Genomic DNA, 12,975 nt, shown 5'->3' with positions numbered 1-12,975 from the left:
TGTGATAAGATTATTGGTTATTCTGTCAGGAGTCCCCTCTCCCTGCAGTAAAACATTTATCCTCAGCTGGAACCGTAATTTCTCTGATCCACTCTTCTGTTGATTCCCAAAACAATATATTATGATGCCTAAAACCAATAAGACTACTTGAAGGACCCAGAAATGTTCTCGTCTAGTTTGATTTCTTATACACTACTAACACACACAGGGCATACATTTAGGAATTGTTCAGCACGTATCAGGTGTTTTAACTCTTTTTGTTAAATGTCAAGTATTTTTACTCTGGTGTTTTGGTAAGCCACATGTAAACAAGTCTGGCTTTGTTAATTCCCGTCTGAAATGTGTCTTTTCATACAGAATTTAAAAGTAGCTGTTCCCGAGTCCCTATCCTCTGACCTTGGTGAGTATTTGTTTGCTTTCCTTTCATTTCTATTAGTTTCCCTGGCTGACAAATCCATGCCAAGTTATTTCTGGGTATATTGAGGATTGCCTATTGTTATCTAATGCAATTCCAAATATAGCCGACTCAAGTTTCCTTACTTCAACCCTGTAATAGCAGCATTACCACAAAGTGCCTCTAAGTAGTGTGTGGTAGTTTGTTTAACCTATCGACCTAATACTACTATCCCACATCAGGTGTTAAGACATTGAACAAAGTGATTTATATGAGAATTGCACGTTTGAATTCTCACCTTGATAAGCTGTATTTGGTGCCTCCTAACTGTGTTACTGTGTCGTGTGGTGGCTGTTGAAGACCGGAGGAGGACGGAGCTGATCCCCGAGGAGCTGAACAGACAGTACGTCCAGATGGTGCAGGACACCCAGCTCCCTGACATCCAGAGGAACCTGGAGGACTTTAGGTCAGTCGCCTTGCGCACGCTCTTCCAAGATGGCCGCCTTTCCCATTGGTGCCTATGTGCTAGTCATATGTAAAGATAGATGCAATTGTGTCTTACTTGTGGATAGTATAGCCGTTTGTCTTTATAAACACGCGATGCTGGGTTTATAAATGTACACTATAAGTTGGCATAAGCCAAGATATAATCATGTTATAAGTATGGTATAAGTTGACGTAAGCATGATATTAGTTATAAGCATGCTGTAAGTGGGATCTGACACTGGTTTGTGGGGTGTGCAGGCAGAAGCGCAGTATGGGCCTAACCCTGGCGGAGGGGGAACTGGCCAGGCTGGACACGGAGCACGTCAGAGACCGGGTAGCACTGGAGAGAGAACGTGCTTGTGCTGAAAACATCATCACCAAGATAGAGGATGTTCTGTTAGTAGTCACACTCCGTTTCACTTGCTGTTATGTTTTAATTGAGGCTGAAAATGTATTGATTGGAAATTTACTACTTTTGTCTAATTGTTTTACGATTTTCTTTTTGTACTCTGTTTAAATAGTTTTCTGTGTAATAGAATTTGTTCTAATGGAATGTCTTGCCATGTTTTAGGTTGACAACTCAATCCACAGAGGAGGAGAAATGGTGAGAGGATTCTCTTTTGTTTATCCATAGGAAAGAACTGATATGGGCCGTACACATTTAACACTATCCATTGATTTTAGTGAGTGATGTTTTGGGGATTGTCAATAAAATATGTTATGGTCACAGTCTCAGACTGGAGACCATGATCGTGTTCAGTAAGGCACAATGTAGCAAAACGTTTTCTAGCCAAAAAAAAAGAAATGCATTGTTATTGTACAAATTCATGTAGAACCTACCTGTCCCACTAAACACAATATATGGTGAAGTGCACTCACTCCTTGAGCGGTTTGAGACACTTAGGGGCGTTACAGACTCTTGGTCTTTCTAACCACTATCTGTGTCATTTCCACTCTGTCAGACTGGGGAGCAATGATCTAGTTTCAGTTCACTACCATGAAAGAGGACATGAACATCATATTACATGATTTCGAGGTTGAGCAGTTAACATTACAACAGACGTCGCGTTGCATGTGTAGAGTATCTCTTTGCCAGGGGGGCAATGTCTCTACATGAGTTCTTGGCCAACCTCTTAAATAAAAAATGACATTTCTCTAGTTCGTCTAGATTCATGAGGGACTATTTCCGACATTGTGTAACAACCTTATTTCAAATGCCATATGGTCCCGGCATATCCCAGATGATTAATGAATGGACACGACATCTTTCTGCCGTCGTCACTTGTTTTCGTGGCATATGGTCGAAGCCACACTAAAGACACGTCAACATGTAGTTCACTTCAAATGAATCCCAATCTGTTCACTTATATATATATATATATATAACAGAGAATATGGCAATTTAATTTTGGTCTCTAAATCCTGAATTTGCATTGGTCTGTTGTTGCAGCACTACTATGCAGTATGTCATCCTCACGTACATGAAGCACCTTGGCGTGAAAGTCAAAGAGCCACGCGGCCTAGAGTCCAAATGGGTCCGCATCAACTTCCTACCCAAGATCAAGGTATGGGCTTACACTTACACTGAACCCTCCGCTAACCTAGCTCCGTTTTATTAACTGTCACTCCTACTATATCTCTCTTACTGACTGATCATGTTATGTCTGTGATGAACAGAAGAGCATCAAGCCCGAGAAGGAGGGAGGGGAGGAGAAGGTGAAACGAACCAGGTTTCCCAGCATCCTCGGGCCTCCTCGCCGGCCGAGCCGCATCGACCCCACGTCCGGTGAGTCTGTCTGCGTTATAAAGCACACTGGCCTTCATTTTGTCATTTAAGATGACAACAGTGACCAACACTACTATACTATAGGTCTCCCAATTTACTGAACCCCTGGAGAGTCACTTTGTATTGGTAGATGGTCATCATTACCCACATTTCACCCACAGTCGAAACAAGTCATCTTGTTACTATGGAAAAAGGGAGGACTGGCAGCAAAGTAAACAGATCCTATAGTATTGACTCCTGCTACCTCTCTTTGTGTCTGTCTTGACTGTATGTGGGATTCCTGCCTGTCTCTCTGACTGATTGCCTGCCTGTCCGTCTGTGTGAGCAGTTGGCAAGGCCATGGACCTCAACAAGCCACGACCCCAGAAGCAGCTGTCCCAGCCCAGCCTGGGGGCCCTGGAGCACCTGGAGGCGGGTCGCTTGAGGGCCAGTCAGTCCAGCGAGGGCTCAGAGCTCATACATTCCATCTCGACCAACGCCACCTCGCCAACCAACAGCACCACCAACAACAACGCCTCTGACGGAGGCAGCAGAGACTCTGAGTTTGGTGCGACCCTGAACTACCACATACTGTACTAGATTCTAGCTAGTACATACCTACTAAACTCCCTAGCTAGCACACTTCCCACATACTCAATTCTAAACCAAGTACACTAGTCTGTAGACTACATACTGAATCAAGCGCAAGCAACGCAAGACCAATTACTCTCCACATAGTGTTTGAGGAGCACGGTTTGTCTGCGGTGCTCTCCTCTTTAACTAAATTCCTGAATCCCGACATCATCTCTGACACTTTGTATTTTGTTTATTGTCCTAATTGTTAGCTGTCAATGTTGCCTATTAATTTTGGGTCATTGTAGCTGTAGTAGAGCTGGGCGACATGTACCAAAATCGCGATTAATTTACCCATTTTCTGTGATTAGCGAAAAACAGATTTTTTAAAAAATGTTTCGGGGGTATGAACAAAAAGTAATATCACAATAAATGTAACTATTTTGTGTAATAATGGACAGGTACTTTGTATTAGTGGAAGTTTTTTTCCAGTGCCAAATAAGACAACTGAGATGGTATCATATGATTTTAAAAAAGTTAGCTATTTCATCGATCATATCCAGGAAATTCATGATTTTATATTTCGCAACCTGTCAAAATACGATCCAGAATTATCAGGTTTCGTTTTGGCTCTTCAGAGATTTTGCTGGCATCTTTGTGCATATTGGCCTATAAGCTATAGTATATTATTCACCACTTGTGGAAGTTGGAATCAGTAATTGTAGGCTAATGTCCGACAAACACTTTCCAGTGCTAGGCCTAGGCTACTTGATGTAGGCCTATTCATTGCAAATGGTGCGCTTGGCTCCGCGGCACATCAAAACCATACTACACTACAGCCTACTCCGGTTGTGAAGTGGTGCCGTGAACTCAATATTAAGAGGTGAGAAATACATCATCTATTCACGGAAAGTTATGATTCTCCTCTCTAACTAATAACAACAGTAGTTGCTTTGGAAACGGTATTTTCCCTGCAATAGCGTTTTGAGCAACGGTCATATGCTTGTGTTTCTCAGAATGCATCTCTTCCTCCTCCTCCATGTCACAGTGGGGAGAAGGAGTGAGAGTCAGCAGCCGACAGCGAAATACTTTCATATCAGGAATCAACAGTGCATAGGCTATTACTGTCGACCAAATAATGGTTTTAGAACAATCTACAGAAACGTTGTGTAGCTAAATCAATGAAAATTGCAGACGGAAGCAAAATGCTTGGGTAAAAAGGAAGGCAATTTTTTTCGGTTTATCGTGGAGTAATGGTCTTCCCACCTGGCCTGATACTTGTACAGTGTAACTGATCTCTCTCTCTGTCTCTCCTCTCCTCTCAGTTGGGACCCCTAACTCTGCCTTCCCCAAACTGAGCGAGGGTCTTGGAGACCTGGACAGTCTAGAGTACACTCCAAACACACACTTTGACTACAGCCTGAGCCCCTATAGCCTGGACCAGCTACAGGAGGAGGACAGGGAGAGTGGGTAAGATGGACCCCAAGCAGGGGAAAACATAGGGCCTAGGATCCAGTCAAAAGTAGTGCACTAAATAGGGAATAGGGTACCATTTCAGACTTTTTTATTTTTTTTATCTACCCTCTGTATATAACATGCAATTCCATTCCATTTGATTGAAAAGTTTTTTCCCCAGTCAGCCCTTGAAAAAAAAGTCTTTTTTTTTTTTTTCATATTGTGTAGGTTTGACATTGTAGTTTCATGCAGGCAGAGTATGAGTATGTGGAGCTTTGTCATGCAGGCCACGTAGTTAATAGTTTCCTCTTGTTTCAGAGTTCTTGAAGGAACACCCAAGGCTATCAGAAGGTGAGTATTTTCTGTTCTGTGTTTTGACCTACTGGGCCTCCCACTACTTCTGATAAAGGCAATAGTCAGATAGTTTATTAGAGTTTTTAGTCAGTGTCCTAAACCTCTTTGGACAAAATGTGGATTACTTTCATCAGAAGTGCTGTGGTTGGAAACTGTATGAGTTTTTTGATATTTCCTAACATCTTCTGTTATATTTCGTGACTCAATTTATCTTAATCAGATGGTGTATTTAAGGTTGTAACCAGTCTCGTAACTGCTGCTGCCTGTCTCCCAGGTTGGATGGCCTTGGTTCTACAGAGGTGCAGAGTGAAGACGACCAAGGAGGCACTGACTCTGAGCACGACCCCCTCAACTGGCAGCAGCTGGTGGGACGAGAGGTCCTGGCCGGACTCCAGCCCCATGAGATCAAGAGACAGGAAGTCATTAACGGTAACTTCCTGTTCGAATTGTAACCCAGTCACCATAATATAAATAAATGGGGCCCATGTAACCTGACCAGGAAAAACTCTGGGCCCGAGTGATTGGCTTTGCATGATTAGGAAAAACCCAGGGCACTGTACATACTGTATGTCTGTGTTAACCGCTTACACTCCTGGGAATTGGCCTATATGGATAAGTCTAAATTGAAATGTTTCTTACAGAAGAAATATGGAAAGCATATGCATAAACATGGAAGCAAACAAAAGTGAACAGTTTGGAGATTATTGGAAAATTATTAGACTAAAGGTGAGGACAAAACAGATAATCTGACACCAGACTGAATCCAAACATTACACTGTTGATTTTATGTGTATTTTACATTTACTGTACTTTGAGGCATTTGTTGATAACGAAATCTTAAAATAATCTGGATGCATTCAGTAACAAGAATATTCATGGGAAATTTGGGGTAGGTTCAACATAAGACCAAAAAAAATGAGAAGAGTTTGTGTGAGCGGTCTAACTGGTGTCTCTCAGTGGCCACACACCTCCAAAGTGTGAACCGGTCCTATGTAATTTCAACTCAATGAATAGTCTTCAACTATAAGGTGCTTTTTTGAGCTCTCCTAGCTGTGCCGTTGAGGTACGAGAGCAAGCAGATTTGTAGTTGTTTTCTTTGGATCACAGCCCTGCATCCCCGCCTTTACACAATTACTATTGTTGTTTAACGCGTTCAGAAAACAAATCAAATTTTATTTGCAAATAGTCTGGGTAGCCATTTGATTAGATGTTCAGGAGTCTTATGGCTTGGGGGTAGAAGATGTTTAGAAGCCTCTTGGACCTCGATTTGTTGCTCCGGTACCGCTTGCTGTGCGGTAGCAGAGAGAACAGTCTATGACTAGGGTGTATGGAGTTTTTGACGATTTTTAGGGCCTTCCTCTGACACTGCCTCGTATAGAGGTCCTGGATGGCAGGAAGCTTGGCCCCGGTGATGTACTGGGCCGTACGCACTACCCTCTGTAGTGCCTCGCGGTCGGAGGCCGATCAGTTGCCATACCAAGCAGTAATGCAACCCGTCAGGATGCTTTCGATGGTGCAGCTGTAAAATATTTTGAGGATCTGAAGACCCATGACAAATCTTTTCATTCTCCTGAGGGGGAATAGGCTTTGTCGTTCCCTCTTCACGACTGTCTTGGTGTGTTTGAACCATGTTAGTTTGTTGTTGTTGTGGACGCCAAGGAATTTGAATCTCTCAACCTGCTCCACTACAGCCCCGTCGATGAGAACGGGGGCGTGCTCGGTCCTCCTTTTCCTGTAGTCCACAATCATCATCTCATTTGTCTTGATCACGTTGAGGGAGAGGTTGTTGTCCTTGCACCACATGGTCAGGTCTCTGACCTCCTCCCTATAGGCTGTCTCATCGTTGTCAGTGATCAGGCCTAAAACGGTTCCATTATACATCGCAATCTGGTCAGGTGGGCATCGTTTGAAGGCGTGTTCTATTGCCAACATGGCTAGCTAAGTTACAAAATTAAATCTCAGTGTTGGGCTTTCTCAAGGCAATTCAGAGAAGCAGATCGTCATTTTGGTGCGCATAGAGTCAAATTTCTTCACAATACGACGTAGACTCATTCTGTTCAGAACAACCCAGGGTATGACGCCATGTCATCTTGTAACTACATCAAGCATTGTGATCATAAATGTTGGCACTGTATATTAAATGAGTTTGGAAATATGAAGTGCACATTTGGGCTAAAATGGGTTTGGCTTGCTTGTATGACATCAGTGGTGTATATATTATAATCCTCAACGTCTCATCTTTCAAACTACATTAAGTCTTCTTTATGTAATCATTTATATACAGCATTTCTTTCACTCAAGACAACAACAAAAAATTGCGAAAGTTGACCAGTTAGCGAGAGGGATGGGGTCAACTTCTTAGAATCGCTGTCAATAAAAACCAGTACTGTGCTGTGAAGCGGAGACCTTGAGCTCTGACGTCATGTATAACATGTTACTGTACAGCCACTGCGTCCCAATTTAGGCACTTATCGGTGTCCAAATCTGCTATTTGAACCCGTCTACGGTTACGAGTGTAACGAGTTAAGAGTGCAATGAACAAACAACTCAATCAAGCAAACTTTATTCGTATATCACTTTTACAAATGCATCTTTCCTTAGTAGGAACCTTGGCCAAAACCCCCAAGGAACAAGCTGAAACAACCGTTCTCATTATCACTCTTTATCGGCCTTTTGTGGTTGTCTAATGTAGTCGTTTATCAGTATGTGTCTGCAATAGTGATTTAGAGCTGTCTGTGTCTACAGAGCTGTTCTACACTGAGAGGGCCCACCTGCGGATGCTCAAAGTGCTGGACAACATCTTCTACCAGAAGCTCACCAGAGAGGGCATACTGCCTCCTGCCGACATCAAGAACATCTTCACCAACCTGGGGGACATTGTTCAACTGCATGGTACTTGCACGCATGGACATAAGCGAGCACACACACACACACACACACACAGGCATGTACATGCACAACCACAAGCATGTACGCACACATACACACACAGAATGACCCTCTTACATTCCCTTTCATTTTGAATTTCAGTTTGGATATCTGAGCAAATGGTAGCAATTCGGAAAAGGAATGAGACGTCCGTAATCGACCAAATAGGAGACGACTTGCTGTCCTGGGTGAGTACAGCTCGTTTAATTTTTTTTATTTTGAAGCCTTTTCCCCCAACGGAATATGATTTATGTAATAATTGTGTTGTTGGAGAGAAGTGTCTCTCTCTCTCTCTCTCTCTCTCTCACAATCACAAAAGCGGTGCCATTGCCTGAAATTGCTTTTCACTGCAGAATAAACTTCCACTTTTTTGTATGCGATTGCTTATCTTTTTAATTGGCTTGGAACTGGAGGGTAAAGATGGTTGCTGTGTTTTTGCGGAATGGAAGTCAAATTGTGAAATGATAGTGTGGCACAGATGGACTGGCGGAACCCATCCACTAACCTGGTCCCAGATATATATGTGCCTTAGCAAACCCCTCTGTCTATATATAATAATAATTGATTGGATTTATAAAGCGCTTTTCCAGGTGCTCAAACTGCTTTCATAGAAAGGGGAAAGCTTGCCTTATCCACCGGGAATGTGAAGCACCCTCTCGGGTGGTGCACGGCAGCCATTCGTGCCTGAACGCGGAGACAACCGTGATAACCAAAATATAGCTGTGACAGAATCATGACAACAATGATAGTCAGAGGGAATTGGCTAAACGCATGTACGTGGGAGATTTTAGACCCCTCGATCTGGCACACTGCCACCACACACACGCAACAACCAGGGGGTTGGCTTGGCGACAGGCAGTTGCCATGGCGACTGACCCTGATTCGCCTGGCTCGCCTGTGTTTTCCAGTTCAGCAGGGGCAAGGAGGAGAAGATCAAGCAGGCGGTGGGCACGTTCTGCAGCAACCAGCCCTTCGCTCTGGAGCTCATCAAGAGCAGGCAGAAGAAGGACTCGCGCTTCACCTCCTTCATGCAGGTAAGTGGAGGAATGGAGGAGAGAAGAGGAGGACAGGGGGCAGCGCTGGGACTGGAGTAAACACAGGGCTATTGTGCACTGCCTGTTACTCGAGGTTTAGGTCAGGTATTTGACTGTGTAATTCACTTCTGCAGACTCTACAGTGCAATGTCTGTGACCGGGTGTGGGATGTTTGTGGGAAGCGAGAGGAGTTCAATGGTAGCATTTGAAAAATGATTTGTTAATTTTAAGTTCAAAGTTCAAATGAATTTGAAGTAAATGACATTAAAAGATAAGTTGTAGAAAGTAACCATGGGAGATGTGACTCTGTCAAAGCTAAAGTCACTGGTGGGCGAAGTATATACATGAGCGAAAAGGGTGCATCTTGCTTGATTTGTTGCCCTTATCATTCCTGCGGCCTTCTTTCCTAACTTCACTGTGCGTTTGCAGGAAGCTGAGAGTAACCGGCTGTGTCGAAGACTCCAACTGAAGGACATCATTCCTGTGGAGATGCAGAGGCTCACCAAGTACCCTCTCCTACTGGAGAACATCGCCAAGTACACAGGTGGGCCACACTCACATTCCTAAACCTCTTTCACTCTACTAAGCCAAGCTGTACTGTACTGGGCTGACTACACACCCACCGTAGTTGCTGGAACCGTGCTAGTGAGCCAACACAATGAGCCAGCACAGTACGGTTCTGTTTGGCGTGATAGTGTAAAAAGGGTACTAGACTCTGACCATGAGTAATGATGGCACTGGGCTCAGAGCAGACCAGGCCATCGTGGTGATGCAGGGCAGCGCGCTTACAACAGCGTTAATGATAGCAGTGTCCTTCCGCTGTGGTGCCCCAGTGACCGCCCTCTGTGTGTGCATGTGTGTTGGGAGCTGCCAGCCCAGCTCATCCCTGTGTATGCAATGGTAATTGTGATACATGTATGTCATGTCTAAACTAGGGCATTTTCAGTGACCCGGGAGAGCTGGCATTGCGCCAGCCATTAGCGAATTACAGCTGTGCTCTCGGTTAAAGAGAGATTATTATTTTGGCATTTTACATAGTCGGTAATGCACATTTTGTGAGATGTTCTCGCATTATTTGGGTCCCATCGTTTTTAATCTTGGCTGTAGTTTAGTTCTCCGGGCATAAAATGCATTGAACATAAAGTAGGTACCAGCTATTAGGAATGTTAATGCCCTCTACTTGGTCTTCATTTCCGAGTGATCGGCTGCTAATTGGGGCAGGAAAATATCCATTTGTTGGTCAGTACCCCACAGAGGCAGTTTTTTTCTGTTTTTCTCCACAAAATCTTCAGCTCTCGCTCTCTCTCGTAATTTCATTTCAGATGACACCGTGGAGAAAGATAAGGTTAAGAAGGCGGGCGACTGCTGCAGGAAGATCCTCAATCACGTCAACCAAGCGGTGAAGGAGTCTGAAAACAAGCAGGTGGGTGTGACTTAGCGTCGTCTGGGGACGGCAGCACAGCCACAGCGCTCTTATCTCATTTCACCCCTGCTCGGCCTACAGGGCCTCAGCCACCCGAAAATCTGTCCTCTCTTTTCTCCCACTGTTCCTCTGAGAGAAAGCAGAGATGATGGCGGGTGATGGATTGCAGGGAAAATATGGGGTTTGTGTCTGTTGGTTAGAGTGTAATAGTGCCTGTAGCAGCAGAGTATCCAGCTTACGCCTGCTTTTCTGTGTGCCTCTCTTTCTCACTCTCTTTTTCTTTCCACAGAGGCTGGAGGACTACCAGAGGCGGTTAGACCTCTCGTCTCTGAAGCAGACAGAGAACCCCGTGATTTCAGAGCTCAAGGTGAGGCGATCTATAAAGTGTTTTCTGCTCCTGCCCTCAAAAAGACTTCACAATACAGCTCTTTTAGTCCGCAGCCACAATTGACTTTAAGCAACATTTTAGTTTGTTTTGGTTTCTGCAAGGGAGCCGCTGCAGTTATAAAAGGGGAAATTATTTGTTTAAATGTCAGCTGCTAGTGCTCGAAATTTGACTAGATCATGCAGCTCCATTCTTTGGGGTGGAAGAGTACCTTTTTCCAAAGTGAAAGCAAATAGGGATCTGACTAAACAAGTAAGCCCAGCTAGTCTGACCTTTTGACCTTTTCTCCCTCCACATTCAGAACCTGGACCTGACCAAGAAGAAGATGGTCCATGAGGGACCACTGTCATGGAAGGTCAACAAGGACAAGACTATTGGTATGCTTTTGACTTTATCAGGCGTTTATGTGGATAAGTAGGGCCAAGGAGGTTTTTCCTGACCAATGTGATCCAACTAGGGAAAACTCTTGGCCCTAGTTGTAGACTACAACTGCAAACAGAACCCGGACTAATTCAATGTCAGGTCATGTGGTCAGGAAAAACTCCTGGCCCCTAAAACAAACTACATGATGTAATTAGAGAAATTATAAAAGAAACACCATTGTTGCCTAATGAGATATAATACTAATATAATTGTGACATCTATGTCCAGTGTAGTGTTCTATGTAATTCTGTGGTTAAATCTCCTCTTCTGGTCTCAGAGCTGTACACCCTGCTCCTGGAGGACATCCTGGTGCTGCTGCAGAAGCAGGACGAGCGGCTCATCCTCAAGTGCCACAGCAAAAACCTGTCTGGCACCGCCGACACCAAGCACATCTTCAGCCCCATCATCAAGCTCAACGCGGTGCTGGTGCGCTCTGTGGCCACAGGTGAGTTGCCATAGAGATACAGTCATACCATTCGTTTCCCTGACAAAGAGTGCCACCCTGTAGTCATGCTACCTGGAATGCAGATGTCCATTCTAGTGTTCTATTGAAATCTGTTTGAGTTACAGTACCAGTCAAAAGTTTGGACACATCTACACTTTTTTTGCGTACTACATGATTCCATATGTGTTATTTCATAGTTTTGATGTCTTCACTATTATTCTACAATGTAGGAAATAGTAAAAAAATAAAATAAAGAAAACCCCTGGAATGAGTAGGTGTGTGCAAACTTTTGACTGGTACTGTAGATCCAACCTTGTTAACACAATGACTCCCAGCTCACATTACACCCTATCCCCCTATATAGTGGACTACTTTTGACCATAGCCCTATGTGACTGTTGTCAAAAGTAGTGCACTATATAGGGTGTAATGTGAGAAACAGTCAGGAGTACCCTATTTTCCTGCTATTCCCTCTCCCAACAGACAACAAGTCGTTCTTTGTTCTCTCAATGTCCGACAACGGGGCCCAGATCTATGAGCTGATGGCCCAGACCGTATCAGAGCAGAGAATGTGAGTCCTCCTGATACTGTGGTTTAGTCATGATAGCCACTACTTTAAAACCCCATTCAGTTTAGCTTAATTCACTGGAGTAGGTAGAAGTTGCACCTAACCACTGATACAGGGTCAGATCTTTTTCTTACCCGTCTTAATAGTGATGGTTATGCTATGGAGGTAGGGTTATCTGATCCTAGGTCTGTGGTAAGGAACACATTTTACCCACCGTCTACTCACCTCTGTCTTTGTGTGTCTGTCTGTATCTGTTTTTGTCGGTCTGTCTGTGTGTTGTCATCCTCCCTCCACCAGGTGGCAGCGCCAGATCACCCAGAGAGCGGACGCCATGAAAGTGAAGCCGAACAGCGGCATCCCCTTACCTCAAACGGAGTACGTTCCTCCTCTCAGTATAAAACTTATTTTGCTGTCTTTGGTTGTATTCATCAGCAAATGTATTTTATTATGACCGTGAACTTGCTTCTCCTGATACTGACTCTGTGTTCTCTCCCACTCTGTCAGTGGAGAGAGAGACGGTGTGGAGATCATCACTGCAGGCATAGCCCAACTCAGTAAGGACCCGGACCGCATCTCCTCTGGAAGCAGCCAGTCTATAGGTATCTAAACTAGCACCCCATCTCTCCATGTTCCCCCGTCTATAGGGGTATTTGAGAACTTCTTCAGCAGTTAGGGACATTGTGTCATGTGCAGTGGAAGCTGATGTCACTTTAGAACACAGGAAATGCTTTTTTCAATGGCTG

General features: G+C 44.2%; 1 protein-coding gene across 8 annotated transcripts in view; it reads left to right on the top strand.

Moving 5' to 3' along the window:
- Window positions 1-12,975, top strand: part of LOC139549250 (rho guanine nucleotide exchange factor 12-like) — a 72,735-nt gene that overhangs the window by 54,690 nt on the left and 5,070 nt on the right. For all 8 annotated transcript variants that reach the window (XM_071359507.1, XM_071359504.1, XM_071359506.1 and 5 more), the window contains 21 exons: window positions 358-400; window positions 755-860; window positions 1,139-1,276; window positions 1,452-1,484; window positions 2,331-2,445; window positions 2,558-2,666; window positions 2,995-3,213; window positions 4,544-4,688; window positions 4,992-5,024; window positions 5,302-5,456; window positions 7,773-7,919; window positions 8,058-8,143; window positions 8,864-8,989; window positions 9,419-9,533; window positions 10,312-10,412; window positions 10,702-10,779; window positions 11,099-11,174; window positions 11,498-11,665; window positions 12,148-12,235; window positions 12,530-12,607; window positions 12,737-12,831. In XM_071359507.1, the coding sequence (XP_071215608.1) occupies window positions 358-400; window positions 755-860; window positions 1,139-1,276; window positions 1,452-1,484; window positions 2,331-2,445; window positions 2,558-2,666; window positions 2,995-3,213; window positions 4,544-4,688; window positions 4,992-5,024; window positions 5,302-5,456; window positions 7,773-7,919; window positions 8,058-8,143; window positions 8,864-8,989; window positions 9,419-9,533; window positions 10,312-10,412; window positions 10,702-10,779; window positions 11,099-11,174; window positions 11,498-11,665; window positions 12,148-12,235; window positions 12,530-12,607; window positions 12,737-12,831 (2,254 nt within the window). The remainder of the gene's footprint in view (window positions 1-357; window positions 401-754; window positions 861-1,138; window positions 1,277-1,451; window positions 1,485-2,330; window positions 2,446-2,557; window positions 2,667-2,994; window positions 3,214-4,543; window positions 4,689-4,991; window positions 5,025-5,301; window positions 5,457-7,772; window positions 7,920-8,057; window positions 8,144-8,863; window positions 8,990-9,418; window positions 9,534-10,311; window positions 10,413-10,701; window positions 10,780-11,098; window positions 11,175-11,497; window positions 11,666-12,147; window positions 12,236-12,529; window positions 12,608-12,736; window positions 12,832-12,975) is intronic.

The sequence above is a fragment of the Salvelinus alpinus genome, chromosome 22 (genome assembly GCF_045679555.1).
Source record: "Salvelinus alpinus chromosome 22, SLU_Salpinus.1, whole genome shotgun sequence".
Lineage (NCBI taxonomy): Eukaryota > Metazoa > Chordata > Actinopteri > Salmoniformes > Salmonidae > Salvelinus > Salvelinus alpinus.
Note: the sequence above shows the minus strand (reverse complement) of the source record. Positions and strands in the feature narration are given on the sequence as shown.